Raw genomic sequence first — 15,354 nt, forward strand, 5'->3', positions numbered from 1 at the left:
CCATTTTAATTTAAAACTACAAGATGCTAAAGTGTAAAGATCGCCAATGGTTCCTGTAGCAGTTAGATACTATGTCCACTAGACACTCCTATCCAGGGGTGGGGGTTCAACCTGCCCATCAAACAGTAGCTTGATGACACCTCTGTAAGGGGCGTGGCTTTCTGAGTCAGAGCAATATGGAATAGAGACCATTCCTCTCTCCCACTTCGGCCTTCCTTCTGGCTGGGACTTCACTGGGATTCTGTGCCTGCCTTCAGGGGTGGCCCCATGTGGCTGCCCAACTTTGAGATCCGTCAGTGCCCTGCCAGGTCTCCACCCGGGATTCACCTGGCGGCACTCACAGACCTGAGCTCCCTGTTTTCCACCTGCGCTTCCAGCATCATCGTCTGCAGCTATCAAGTCTGAGGAAGGGCCCTGGCCAGCATCAGATCCATGGGCTTGAGTTGGCGGGGCTGGGGCGCCCTCCTGATGTAACGTTGCTTCTTGATACTAAGTAATTTCGTGTCTGTAGCTGAATGTCACTGGTTCTTTTCTCTAGACAAGCCAGCCAAACATAGTCTCCTAAAGAAAAAAACCCACTGGCCTTTTCTCCAAGTTCTTGCTCTTGGAATGCTAACCACAGAGCTCTCCCCTTTTGGAACTCTTTCTTCCCTACACTTTATCAAAACATGTTCTGTGGGTTCTCCTAACGGCCCTGTCCTTTCTCTGCTTCTTAACTTTGACAATACTCGAAGGGCAGTCTTTGATCTTTGGCTCTTCTTTAATCTTTGGAAGATATACCCACTCAGGCTTTGACTGGGATGCTCTGGGTGATGTGAATGGCTATTGTATCCACTGGCTAACTGAAAGGCTAGAAGTTCCAGTCCAGCCGTAAGAGGCCAGGAAAAAGGCCCAGCAATCTACTTCTGAAAGATGGCAGGCACTGAAAACCCTACGGAACCCAGTGTGACTAACACAAAGTGGTCCCCATGAGTCAGAAGAGATTCTATGGCAACCAGTGCTGACACTAAGGTGCTTAGCTCAAACCTCTGTCCTGAGTTTCAGCCCTTTTGCTCAGTACCAAAAGAATATTTGAATGCCACTTTAAACTCGGAATACCAAGGTCATCTTGCTCATACACCAGCTTGCTCTTTCAAATACACTACCTTTATTTCTATACGTGGTAGATTACTTTCTGAGTACCAATGACTGGATGGTTTGGAGTAATCAGTATCGATGCCTCATCCTGCTCTAACCATCCCATTAATCATTTTATTCTTCCTTGGAAACATCCCTCCCTTTCCATTTCCTCTACCACCGCAGCCCCATCCATCTCACCCGATTAACGGCAATAACCTCTTTTGGTGTTCCTTACTAACTGCCTCTTCAGTTTATTCTTCCACATCCTTCATCCTCAAGCACAACTCTGATTCTTTTGTGCTGCAGTCCTGTTGTGTGTGTGTGTGTGTGTGTGTGTGTCTGTTTGGTTCTTTGTTCATTCTCCCTACTCGGAAACCACGCATTTGGCGCCCATCAGGGGCCGGAAAGAAGTAGGGAGACCCCGAAAGGGAAGCGCCTCAGTGGTACGTGGTGATCACTAGAGGGGCTTTTGGAAGAAAAAGAAATAGGAAAAACGGAAAGGGAGCGCCTCTGTGGTGAGTGAAAATCACTAGAGGGACTTTCAGGGGGGAAAAGAGTAAACCTGTGTAAAGCAGGGAAAATCGAAAGGGAGCACCTCTGTAATCACTGGAGGGACTTTGGTGGGGGGAAATAAGAGAAATTCCCTGACCATGGAACGCGAATACAGAAAATTGATAAAAGGACTTCTCCATTCTACAGGGGTGGAGGTTAAAGATAAACTATTGGGAGAATTATTTGCGCATGTACAACATGTGCAGGGATCAGCGGAACTGCTATCAGGATGAGTTGGTTGCAGGGGCTATAGCTGGCACTATGGCTGGTGGAAAGCACGCTATCTGCTAAATCAGCAGCAAGTGCTGAAGGACTCTGCAGTCCTATCTCATTTTTCTAATCCTAAAAGAAAGTGTTCCCCTCCTGAACCAATATTTTATCGAGCCATAGAAGGAGAGATTTTGCAATGGTGTCGAGGGTTTGCTCTTATTTCCACAGATTCCAGAGCTGAGTGGTTGCCAACCCGACTTCTGAAACGGAGAGATGGCTAAGAAGTCTCGCACTCAAAAGTTTCTGCAAGAGTTTCAAAAATTCCCTTCCCTTTCGCTGAAGAAGGCAGGCATATTAATAATTATAGCTTGGGGGTGAGGGGGTTCCCTATTTACCTAGGATATGGTTCTCATTGTTTATCTTATTCACATGAGATTTGGGGAGTGAGGTATAATCATTTCTCTTTTGCAGCAACTACAGTTCTTATTTCTGCAAGAGGCTTTAGGGGGAAGGTCGGTAATATCTCCGAGGCCACTCCTACCCTGTTATCTATTGGCCCACTCCCTAATGTAGAACCCGGAATGCAACATCTGGTATGGACTCGTTGTCGAGAATGGTCTTAAGATATTGTTAAATCATACAAACTTTAAGATAGTGGATTGGAGCCCTCATGGAGACTTTATTAATAAATTTTCAAAAATACCTTTAAGATGGCACATACATAATGGTTCTTTAGAGGGAACTGGCAATGAAACTGTTATTTGGCATGGCGGAGGATTAACCCCTCCTATGCCACATTTGTTGGGAGACACCAACTCTCAAGGCCATTTATGGAAATTATTAGCATCCGGGGAGCCAATTAAAACCTGAATTGGCAATATGTCTATCAATATTTCTAATACTGTTGTGCCTATTAGTGTAAATCTTCACATTAATGCTACTCGGTATATTCAAGCTGGTGTGAAAATTCCTTATGTTATTTTATCAGGAGATATTACTTGGAATTCTAGTACAGGGGGTTTGACTTGTCCTTCAAATTGTACTTTACAACATTGTGTAAATTTTAACTGGTGGAAAACTTTTAACCAAACCCGAGACAGTTTGTATCTTGTTAAAGCATGTCCTGAGATTTGGTTACCTGTTACTTTAACTCAACCCTGGAGCGAATCTGTGGAAGTAATGCAGATATGCAATACCTTGGCCAATTGACCCACAGGACGAAGAGAATGGTTGGACTGATAATAGCCACAGTGATTGGACTTGTAGCTGTAGCACCTACTGCAGGCGTGACGGGAGTTGCTTTGCAGCAAGAAACACAAACAGCAGACTTTGGGTGGCATAAAGATTCTCATCTGTTGTGGCAACAACAACATGACATTGATGCTCAGATAGCTGAAGACATCGCCAACTTACAGCAAACAGTGTTGTGGATGGGAGATCAGATATCTGTGTTAGCTACTCAAGTTATGCTTCGATGTGAATGGAACACCTCGTATTTTTTATTACTCCTGTTCCGTATAACGTTAGTAAGGATTGGAAAGAAATTTATTAATTGGACATAAAAATGTATCTTTAGAAATTCAGTTATTGGAACATCAAATTGGTGAAACTTTCAGTAGACAATTACCCAAACTTACTGGTAATGAAATTTTTCAGGGAATTGCTAAGAAACTGTCTTTGGAACAAGCAAAAGCCTATTATCTTTAACCATTGGTAGCGTTATTCTATTAATCATTATATTGTTGTTTGCCTTTTTAGTCTTCTGGCAACGAAACCCAAAACGAATGATTATGCAATAGCAATTGCATAATCACAACTGTCACAACTGTGATGTTATGACAGTGTTTCAACATAGAAGAGATCAAAATAAAATTAAAAAGGGGGATATGAAGGAGCCATGAGAGGGGCACTCTGTCTCATGTCATGTATCTGTCTAGGACAGTGCGCACACGTCTGTCCCAGCTGGTTCTCACAAACTGCTTCCTTACTGCAAACGGTAAGGAATTTGGGGAACAGCTGCAAACAGTCTTCCCTGGTAGCAGTAAACAAGAGCAATACGGGCTGAGATACGAAACTCTCTCAAGGCTATGAGAAATTCAAGCATGGGAATAGCGAACTTCTCTGGGAACACCACCAGTATTTAGCAGAGAAGAATAAAGCGCTGTGGTCCGTCAGGGCTGCAGTTTGTACCGCCTCTGTCTGTGTCTGTTTTGTGCTGCAGTCCTGTATTGTCTCTGTGTGTGTGTGTCTGTTTGGTTCGTTGTTCATTCTCCCTACTCGGAAACCGCGGCACTAGGCTAGTGGAAATCTGTTTTAATCCCTGGTATGTCATTAATCTTCACAGTGATGTGAATGAATAAGGTCCAGTGGGTTGTATGTAAAAATGCAAAGTCAGCAGCATCACCCATTTCCCTATCAGGATGCCTCCCCAAAATCTCTATGTGAAATTATTCTGAGATGGCTAGGTAATGGGTACAGTTCAAGCTTCCAGGAATGTACCATGCAAACATAGCCCATTCAAATCAACTGCAACAACCACGTCGTGCCAGGTGCTGACCGGAACTAACCTCTAAAGGAGTTCCCTGCACAGAATAGTTAGGTGACGAAATGCACTGATAGCCGCTGGAAGCAGGCAGGGAAGCTCAGGAGAAGACACCCACAGCCTGGTGGCAGTTTCACGGTTTTCACTGCAGGAAAAGAAATGCAGCCGTGACTCTCCCACATGCTCCTCCCAGGCTCGTCAGTCTTAAGTACATGTGAAGGCAGAAGATGTAGAAACCAACTCCCCGATCATACACCCGTGCCTGCTAACCTTTATGAAACATGCATCCCCTCCATATGTTCATGTCTGACAGGGTGACCATGGCTCCCAAAACTCTTCACTGTGAATCCATCCACTTCTTGGCCTCTGGGTAAGCCCTGTGGATAGTTCTCTGATCTTTAAATCCAACCCTTATCTCATAAGACCTATCTTGACTGCCTTCTGCATATTCCCATCTGCATCTCTTACAGGTACCTCAGCTCAGTGTGTCCGCATCGGAGCTCACCACCAAGACATCTGCTTTCTTGATGAATGACACACGGGGTACTTAATGGTCCTCCTAAACTCCTCTCTTTCTTCCATGGTCTCCATATCTGAAACACGCAATCGGCTGCTAGCATAAAGGTCGGTGGTTGGAACGTGCTTTCCTTCTCTGGGAAATTCAAGCTTAGCCAACAGTTTCTGTGAGGATTACAGTCAAGGAAACCTGATGGGGCAGTTCTCTCTGATACATGAGGTGGCCATGAGTTGATTATCACCAGTTGACAAGTGTCCACTCTCTGTCCTCTCCCAAATGTTCTCCTTCATCACCTGGGTGATCTGGACCTCTGAAACAGAAAACAATAACTCTCCCTCAGGTAGACTTCCCCCTTCCAAATATCAATCGTGACCATTTTCTTCCTCAACCAGCAGCCAGCGGTGCCTGTGCGCCTAGCTTTCTGCACTGGCCCCAGCATCCCACACCGTAGCCACGCCCTGCGGGCCCCAGCTCTTGCTTGCAGTGAACCTCCTGCCAGGAGTGCCCTTTCTCTCCACATTCACATGAAATATTCTAGCAACTCAAACCCGCCCTGCAAACGCCCGCCCTGTGCGACCATTTCCACACCACAGCGGCAGCCCCACCTTCTTAGGGTTCCCCCAGGGCTGCGCCCTTGTTCTGGCTTCTTACAGCCACACTTCTCCTTAACACTTTCCCGTGTCCAGCCATGCCATTGAGACCATCCAAACTAAAACCAAACTCACTGCCTCACAGTCAAGGCCGACTCATAGCGACCCTACGGCTGGGGCAGAACTGCCTCTGTGGGTTTCCTTTAGAGGTGTAGAATGCCTCTTCTTTCTCCTGAGGAGCAGCTGGTGGCTCTGAACTGCTGCTCAATGCATAACCACTGTGTCAGCCTCTTCTCTCCTGGAGCTCATAAATCAGTACAGGAAATGGAAAGTAAGCAAAGAGAAATTAATTTTGTAGAAAATGTCAGGTATATGTGACAGGAAGAACACAAAGCAGGAAACATGGGTATACTGTGGAAAGAGGGCTTGAAGTAGTCCTCCTGTACTGGGTACTATGTGAGCACCACTCGGATGGGAGTGTGCGAGCCACGCAGAGAACTAGAAAGGATATTCTAGGGTAAATGTGGCACAGGGTCGGGAAGGGTGAGTGCTCTTTGAAGACTTACCTTTTTCATCCCCATCAATAACCAGATCCTGGCAAAGGAAATATCAGATGAATTTGTGCTAGAAGGCAGTTCCCTTCTGTCTAAAGCAGTGGTTCTCAGCGTTCCTAATGCCACAACCCTTTAATACAGTTCCTCATGTTGTGGTGACCCCCAACCATACGATTATTTTCATTGCTACTTCATAACTGTAATTTTACTACTGTTATGAATCAGGCGACTCTGTGTAAGGGTCGTTCAACACCCAAAAGGGTTGTGACCCACAGGTTGAGAACCGCTGGTCTAAAGGCTAAAATACCCATACTAAGAGGAGCACTGTATTTCTCTGATGAGAATATTAAGGCAGCTCCTAAACAATGCCATTCCTCAACAATCCCTTGTACTCATAAATTATTGACTAATAGGGACCCTGTCAGACTGAGTCGAACTGCTCCCTACGATTTCCAAAGCTACAAATCTTCCCGGGAGGAGATCGCTGCCTCTTTCTCCTGCCGAACGACTGGAGGGTCCAAAATGCCAACCTTGAGCTTTGCAGCCCCACTGCTAACCCACTACACTACCAGGGCTCCTTTGTACTCTTACAAAACCCAATTCGCTGGTGTGGAGTCCATTCCGAGTCAGAGCCACGCTATAGGACAGAATAGAACTGCCCCTGTGGGTATATGGACTGTACATCTTAATCGGAAGAGAAAGTCTCATTTCTCACATAGAAGCTGGTGATTTCAGAGCTGACCTCACAGGTAGTGTCGAATGCATAACCTGACAGCTAATCACAAAGTCAGTGGTTTGAACTCACCAACAGCTCCACAGAAGAAAAACCTGACAGTCTGTTTCCACAAAGATTTACAACCTTGGAAACCTTCCGGGGCAGTTCTACTCTGTGAGGCTCACTGAGAGTTGGAATTGACTGGATGGAACAGACGTTTTATTTGGGTGGTCCATCTAAGGAGCCCTGGGGAGCAGTGGTTGAGGGTCAGCTGTTAACTGAAGGCTCAGTGGTTCAAACCCACCAGGCAGTACAAGGGAGAAAGATGTGCCAATCTGCTTCTGGAAAGCTATAGCACAGATCTGCATATAAGAATACCCCCATATGGGCCAAATGAACCCCTGAAACTATTGTCCTCACGCGATCTTTAAAACGTAAACCAAAATGACTCTCAGTCATCTTCCTGAACCCAAACAGTGATTTAACTAATTTTAAAAACCTCTTCATTGAACATCATGCTCTTTTAAGAACTATTTACACAAAACCAAAGGAGATGTGAGTTCACATTAATGAGAAAGGAACAAGTCAGAAACGTCGCACAACTTGGAGAATGTAAGACATAGCCACTGCCTGTATATGTAGAAATGACTGAAGGCGCACACCGTGCTGTGTGTATTCTCAACAACAAAATCGATTTGTGAAATAAAATGCCCCCAAAGCCAGGACTGAATAACCTTTTACTTGGTTAACCCTTTTAGAACCTATTTTCCTGCTTTGAAATTTGTGGTGATTCCCTGTGCTTTCAAGAAGGAATGAATCAAACCCACTACCATCAGTTGATTCTGACTCCTGAAGACCCTGTAAATGTTTACAGGGTGGACAGCCCCGTCTGCTTCCGGAGTAGCTGTTGGTAGGTTTAAACAACCAACCTTCCAGTTAGCAGGCCCGATGTCTAATCAAAGGGGAAATATTTTCAGTATTAACTGCAAGAGTTTTGATATACATAGATCCCAAGTGGGCTCTGGTGGTAGGATTGGCAGGATGAGGTGAGACCCATTGCTACAGATTCACAGGCCCCCCCCTGCTAAGTGGTAGCTCATACTACAAGTGGGACAGGAGGTTCCCAAGAAACCTGAGAAGCTGAAAAGGTTGGTGGATAATATCTGTCCCACAGATCACAAAAGGGTTAACATCTTTGGAGAGGCCATAGCTCCACCAAGCACCTAAACAATGTAAGGGAGAAGAGTACACCTTTCCAGTAGTTGCCAATAAGGATTTTCATAATTATCTTTCATAATGCTGTCTCATGGGTCCCTTAATACATTTTTCCTCTGGCTGAGTGGGGAAGTTAGTCAAGTTCTCAAGGGAATTTTTAAAGCCTAAATGAACGTTTAATAGCTGGAAGGGGAGGCGGGGCAGAGACTGGGCATTAATAGTGGAGGTGATTTGGTGTGGCTGGCAGGGCCACACCCAGATAATAAGCACTTTTCCCGTGCTCACAAGCCACCTCCACCTCCCCGGAGCCTTTCTGGCAACTTTCTGTGCTCTCTTCAAAGAGTCAATCAACTGGAGGGAGAGAAATGGGGAGAAGCTAGAGAAAAGATGCAGATGTTTATTTTTAGCAAAGAAAAACCTTATTGTCAGTCCCTATCCCCGAGACAATGAGTAAAAAGAGCCAACAGTTCAGCTGCAAGTCTGCCGCAATGACTTAGTGCCTGCACAAATCACGTACCAGATCACTGGATTTGGAAAATTGCTACCACCAGTAAACCACATCCTCTCCTAACTCACCGCCAATAGTCCCAGAAAATGGAGACCAGGTAAGACCCGGGAAGGGCGTTTTTGGAAGACTTTAAAGGGAGCAGAGCAAGGTGAGGTAAGATATCTCCCAATACAGCTCTAAGCAGAGGCTCCTTAAAGAACATCTACTCATGGCTTCCTCCCGTTCATCCACGTGCCCCTTTAAACTCCCTCTGCCGTCCGCACCCTTACCCACGGTCCCGACTGCTGGCTCAGTTACCTGTGCACTAAGGCTCGTGGTTTAGGCAAAACTACGCTGAAGCAGGGCTGGCTGGCAAAGAAAGGGTGCGAGCAGAGGACGCAGAGGCTGCGGCTGCCGGTCCCACTTCGGAAGACGCGCGCTCCGCCCTCCACGCGGCCCGGGAGCCACGCGAAGACGCCTCTCCACTAGCCCCGCCCACTCCGTGGCTAAGCCCCACCCCCCCGAGCCGGAGGCTTTTTGTCCCTTGGCAGGCGCCGTAGAAAACCTCCTTCCAACAGGTAGGCCTGACTTTTTCGGCGCCGGAAAGGAGTGCGGGCCGTTGCGCACCGGCGGGCTGACTAGAGCAGCCACCCACGCTTCTCTCCTGGCCTCGGCCATCGCGCCCTAGGGTCGGGGAAAGGGTCTTCTGAGTCTCCCCGGCAGTGGCCTAGTCTTTGCGTTAGCGCGACCGCGCTGCGGCTGCAGACCCTGCTCCGGCCCCTACGCCCGGTGCGAGCCGCGCAGCCTCCGCGGCGCTAAAGGGAGCCACCCTTCCTCTCCTCCTCCTCTCCTCCCCCTCCCGCCTCCCACATCCTGCGTCCTCCGCCCCTCCTCGCTCTGCGCCAGCCCCCTGGCTGCAGGCTGACGGCTGCACTCCGTCGCAGCGCCGCCGGTCGGGCCAGCCCGCAGGAAGCACACCCACACTCACCCCGCTTGGCTGCACCCCTGGCTCAGGATGTCAGCGCTCGAGTGGTACGCCCACAAATCTTTGGGCGACGGCATCTTCTGGATTCAGGAACGCTTTTACGAGTCGGGCAACCGGGCCAACATCTGGCTGGTGCGCGGCTCGGAGCAGGACGTAGTCATCGACACGGGCCTGGGGCTGCGCAGTCTCCCCGAGTATCTCTATTCCTCCGGCCTCCTGCAGGACCGCGGGGCCAAGGAGGACGAGGAACGCCGGCCGCTGCTGGCCGTGGCCACCCACGTGCACTTCGATCACTCCGGCGGCCTCTACCAGTTCGACCGGGTAGCTGTGCACCATGCTGAGGCCGAGGCGCTGGCTCGCGGGGACAACTTTGAAACGGTGACCTGGCTGTCCGACAGCGAGGTGGTACGAGCGCCCAGCCCTGGCTGGAGGGCCAGGCAGTTCCGAGTGCAGGCGGTGCAGCCCACCCTCATCCTGCAGGATGGTAATGGGCCCCCAAGGGCGCGGCTATCCCATGAAGGGAGGGGGATGCATGTGCAGGCCTGCGTGACTAAAGGGGTTTGTGTTGGACCCCAAAGAAACGCCCCATGTATGCCATCCTTCCGTGAGAAAATGCCCTCCCGACCAGAGCCAAGGCCAGCACAGCTTAAGCCTGCCCGAGGCCATTAACCTTGGCTTCCTGTAGGTTCCTAGAGGCAGGCGAAAGCTGCCCCACCCCCCTGGGCTGTTTCCTGTGTAGTTTACAGTAGTAACACTTCAGGGATTTGTGACTGAGGAGTTTCCATTTTCACCTAGCACCTAGCTGATATTTGTAAGTGCTTCTGTGGTGATAAGATTGGGAAGGAAGGAAGCCTCATAAAGAGTGCGTGTAATGGCCTGTGCTCTTGAGAATGCTGACTTGGGCTGCTTAATCGCCACCGGGCTGAGCGTTTTCCACCTGTAGGCTTAGGAAGCCATAGGAAAGCAAAGGTTCGAGGAAAATGCGTGATTGTGAACATAAAACTAGTATATGCATAAGTCTTGTGGGGTGTTCTACGTCTGGTGTGGTAGAAAGCAAAGCCTAAACAATAACAACAACAAAATTAAAGAGATAATTTCCCATGGTGGTGAGGTATGTGGCTTAATACATCAATAACCCTGGTTTGGCTCTGTGAAAGACCGGATGGAGCTCCGAGAGCTCCCGGAATGCAACAGGACCACCCTTCATTCGGGCAGTTAAATCATTGAGTTAATTAGCCACAGCAGCAATACTCAGTATGTTCATTTCCCATTTTCTTTTTAGGACTTTCATTCATCACATTTTCCCCTTACATTTGAAAATCACTGGCACCCAATAAAATGAGTCAGCATCGACTCAACTGCAGTGAACAAGATAGTGGTGAAAGCTAGGATTTGAATCATGGCGCAGTAGCTGAGAGCATGCTGACCACACATAAAGCCTGTCATAGAAATACAATTCTAAGTAGCATGTGAAAACCTTTACTTTCTACCTTAAAACCGTTGTTATTCCGTCTCTTTATGCTGCAGTACAATGAGGTACTAGAGCTCATTGTCTAACCAAGTAATCACAAGTACTACAAAAAAAATCAATTTATCTAATTTTCATAATTTGAGATTTTTTTTTAAAGGTGGAAAATTCTGCATCTTGTTCTCCTTCCCCCAAATCATTTTATTATAGTTCATGTCTTAAAAAGCCAGTTTAGATGAGGGTCTTAGGTTATCTGACAATATGAAATAAAGATATTTACACTAAATAGAGTTTTAGTTACTATATATGTTTTATAGTAATTACTATTTTGAGGGGTAAGATGTCCATACAGTTGAATATACCGAGTCTATTCTGGCAACCTGTAATAGCAAAACAAAGTTTATTTTATATCAGTATTAAGATATTTTAAAATTTAATTACTTTTGCTCATATGCCAGCAATTGGATCTGTAGGCTGAAAAAATGACAGGGATTATTTTAGATGAGTGGTTGTGTTTTAGATTGATAGGGATGGTTTTTAAATTCAGAGGAAGCTCAAAAGTAACCTGAGTATCATGCTTGATGTCATAGCTAGAGACCCATGGTCCAGTTAGAGCCTAGAATCCCAGAAGAATGGTAGAATTCACATTTTGGAGCTGCAAAAAGAACCACACATTACCTGTGTGATACTTCAAGTCTTTTCAAAGTGTGAAATCAGAGCTTAATATTTACTAAACACATGCAAGGTGGTAGTTCTGTGTGATCAAACGTTTTTCATTAGCAACTGGATGCCTCACCCTCATGTAGTATCTCATTTCCTCTCCTTAGGAATATTAATTTCCTGTTCTGCATTGTGTGGCCTGCTAACTTGCCATTAACAGAATCCACATGGCTGGAAGGAGATATAAAACATATTAAAAATTCATATACACTTACATACGCAATCACAGAAAGCACAGAAGATCAGGTCTTCTTTACTTTGATTAGAACACAAGGAGATGGGTCTTTTTATTTCCCCCCAATATGGAATTCACGAACCCAAAGCAAATATTAAATAAAATACAAGGAGTACAAGGGAGGGAATAACCATATCCCTCAATTCATGATATTTTCAAGAAAAACAATACATTGTTGCTAGTGAAATAATACCATCTTAAAAGAAGATAGCACTGCCCCTTACATTTACGCAGCACATTTCTCTTGAATGGGCACACCTCACCTGACTGACTTTCACACTATTAGGTGATAGGAAGACTTCTGGTCATGCTAGTTTCCATTTCCTGGGTCTGCAGTTTACCCAGAGGCATCAATGTGCCTCTAAACCAACATTAGAATTAAAATATATATTCTCTGCTGGAGACTGGTTCGTGGCGGATTTAAATCACTTGTTAGCAGTCGTGACCTTGGCCCTGGCTCATGGTGACCTCATATATAGCAAAGCTAAATGATGCCTGGTCCCTTTGTGGATTGAACTAGGGTGACACACAGGTTTTCTTTCTTTTTTTTTTTCTTTTCAAAGTGATTGTCTCATTTTCCACTCAATGTATGCGTTCCACTTGCTCTTTTTTTTTTATGATTTTATTGGGGGCTCGTACAACTCATCACAATCCATACGTACATCCATTGTGTCAAGTACATTTGTGCATTTGTTGCTATCATTCTGAAAACATTTTCTTTCTACTTGAGCCCTTGGTATCAGCTCTTCATTTTTTTCCCCTTCCTCCGTGCTCCCCCTCCCTCATGAACCCTTGATAATTTATGTTATTATTTTCTCATGTCTTACACTGTCCAATGTCTCCCTTCACCCACTTTTTTGTTGTCTGTCATCCAGGGAGGAAGTTATATGTAGATCCTTGTAATCGGTTACCCCTTTCCACCCCTCCCTCTCCAGTATCGCCATTCTCAGCACTGGACCTGAAGGGATCATCTGTCCTAGATTCCCTGTGTTTCCAGTTCCTATCTGTACCAGTGTACATCCTCTGGTCTAGCCAGGTTTGTAAGGTAGAATTGTAAGGTAGATCATGATGGTGGGGGGGGCGGGGAGAGAAGCATTTAGGAACTAGAAAAAAGTTGAATGTTTCATCAGTGCTACACTACACCCTGACTGGCTCATCTCCCCAAGACCCTTGTGTAAGGGGATGCGTACAGATGGGTCTTGGGTCCCCAATCTGCACTCCTCATTCACAATTTTTTGTTCTTTGATACCTGATCCCTTTGACACCTCATGATCACACAGGCTGATGTGCTTCTTCTATGTGGGCTTTGATGCTTGTGAGCTAGATGGCCGCTTGTTTACCTTCAATCCTTTAAGACTCCAGACACTATATCATAGCCAGGCTCCATCAGCTTTCTTCACCACATTTGCTTATGCACTCGACAAATGGGTTTTCACTGACTAATTTGGGAAGGCAAAAGACAAAAACTACAGGAGCCAGTATTTGACTCCCTCCCGAAATCCCACCAAGACTATATTCTAAAGGAATTAAGTTTTCTTTGTTTTAGGAGTATTTAAGAGTTGCTTGTTGTAAGTATAAATCTACAGTGCCAGGGACAACTATTTTGGATGATAGAAAGCAGACGTGAATTAGCAGTTCTATCAACAAGAAATCAAAAGCCAATCCTATTTATGTGGCTAAAGCTCAAAAGGCTCAGGAATTAGCAGTACCAGATACCTCACTTGAGGGTCAGGGTGGGACACTAAAATAAGTCAGATTGGTTGAGATATTTAAGAAGCTGTTAACACCCTTGATTTCATCTTCCTAAACTAATGCCCCACCCTTCACTCCGATTTTTTCCTGTAGGAGAGGAAACTGGGACTTATTGATTGAGGTATGTAAAACAATATTGAGCTCAGGGGTTCAATATGGAAACAAGATGAATAAGTCATATCTGTATTCCCAATTGTTTTTTCAGAATAAGAGCCAGGCCTTTATCCCTCAGAGAAGATATTGGAAGAATCTTATGTAGGAAATCCACCCAATCCAAAAGTAGGACTTTGAAAGGTGGATGTAGTGTCATCCTTCAGTAAACAATTGTGCATGCTCTCTCTCTGGTCAAGTTTAAGTCTGAACCCTATGCATTATATTCCAAGCAATCTTTCAAAGCCCTAATCTTAAAACTGGTAAGTAAGTGTTAAGGAAAAAAGCCTGATTCCATGATGCACACCTTCCCGACACAATTGCTGAAGAAAAATGTGTGCATAAGCAAATGTGAAGAAAGCTGATGGTGCCGGGCTATCAAAAGATATAGCGTCTGGGGTCTTAAAGGCTTGAAGATGAACAAGTGGCCATCTAGCTTAGAAGCATCAAAGCCCACATGGAAGAAGCACACCAGCCTATCTGACCACAAGGTATAGAAGGGACTAGTTATCAGACATCAAAGAACAAAAAATCTTATCAGTGGGTGCCCACCTTCCTGATATGATCACTGAAGACAAACATGTGCATAGGCAAATGTGAAGACAGCTGATGTTGCCCAGCTATCAAAAGATATAGCATCTGGGGTCTTAAAGGCTTGAAGATAAACAAGTGGCCATCTTAGCTTAGAAGCAACAAAGCCCACATGGAAGAAGCACAACAGCATGTGTGACCATGAGTTGTCAAAGGGATCAGGTATCAAGTATCAAAGAACAAAAAATATTGTAAATGAGGGTGAGTTCAGAGTTGAGACTCAAAGCCCATCAGTAGGCAACTGGACATCCCCTTACTGAAGGGTTGTGGGGAGGAGATGAGCCAGTCGGGATGCAGGGTAGCAACGATGAAACAGAACTTTCCTCTTGTTCTTAAATGCTTCATCCTCCTCACTATCATGATCCCAATTCTACCTTACAAATCTGGCTAGACCAGAGGATATAAGTTGGTACAGATAGCAACTGGAAACAGGGAATCCAGGACAGATGACCTTCAGGACCAGTGGTGAGGGTGGCGATGCCTGGAGGGTGGAGGGAATGTGGGGTAGAAAGGGGGAACCAATTACAAGAATCTACGTATAGCCTCCTCCCTGGGGGATGGACAGCAGAGGAGAGGGCGGGGGAAGATGTCGGACAGTGTAACATGACAAAATTAATAATTTATGAATTTTGGTTTCATGGGGGAGTGGGGAGGGGTGGGAAATGAGCCGATATTAAGGGCTCAAGTGGGAAGTAAATGTTTTGAGAATCATGATGGAAACAAATGTACAAATGTGCTTGACACAATGAATATATGTATGGATTGTGATAAGAATTGTACGAGCCCCCAATGAAATGATTTAAAGAAAAAAAGCCTGAGAACATCCTCTAACGTAAGATGAAATACCAAAACAAAACAGCATAGTGTAGCTGGAGTACTGAAGGCTGTCATTGTCACCATCAAGGGGAAAACAGCCCCTACGTTCGAGAGGCAATGAAAATATTTTCTTATA

General features: G+C 45.8%; 2 protein-coding genes across 2 annotated transcripts in view; one reads left to right on the top strand and one right to left on the bottom strand.

Moving 5' to 3' along the window:
* The window catches only part of POLR3G (RNA polymerase III subunit G), a 49,698-nt gene extending 40,805 nt beyond the window's left edge, over positions 1–8,893 (bottom strand). The window contains exon 1 of the mRNA XM_004718205.2: positions 8,820–8,893. The gene's annotated coding sequence lies outside the window, so the exon portion shown is untranslated. The remainder of the gene's footprint in view (positions 1–8,819) is intronic.
* A 495-nt stretch (positions 8,894–9,388) lies between these two features.
* MBLAC2 (metallo-beta-lactamase domain containing 2) overlaps positions 9,389–15,354 on the top strand; it is a 25,250-nt gene continuing 19,284 nt past the window's right edge. Inside the window, exon 1 of the mRNA XM_004703489.2 lies at positions 9,389–9,970. Coding sequence (XP_004703546.1) covers positions 9,517–9,970 — 454 coding nt within the window. The 5' untranslated portion in view covers positions 9,389–9,516. The remainder of the gene's footprint in view (positions 9,971–15,354) is intronic.

This window comes from Echinops telfairi, unplaced genomic scaffold, assembly GCF_000313985.2.
Source record: "Echinops telfairi isolate 266 unplaced genomic scaffold, ASM31398v2 ScPeMD7_7469;HRSCAF=8507_1, whole genome shotgun sequence".
NCBI lineage: Eukaryota > Metazoa > Chordata > Mammalia > Afrosoricida > Tenrecidae > Echinops > Echinops telfairi.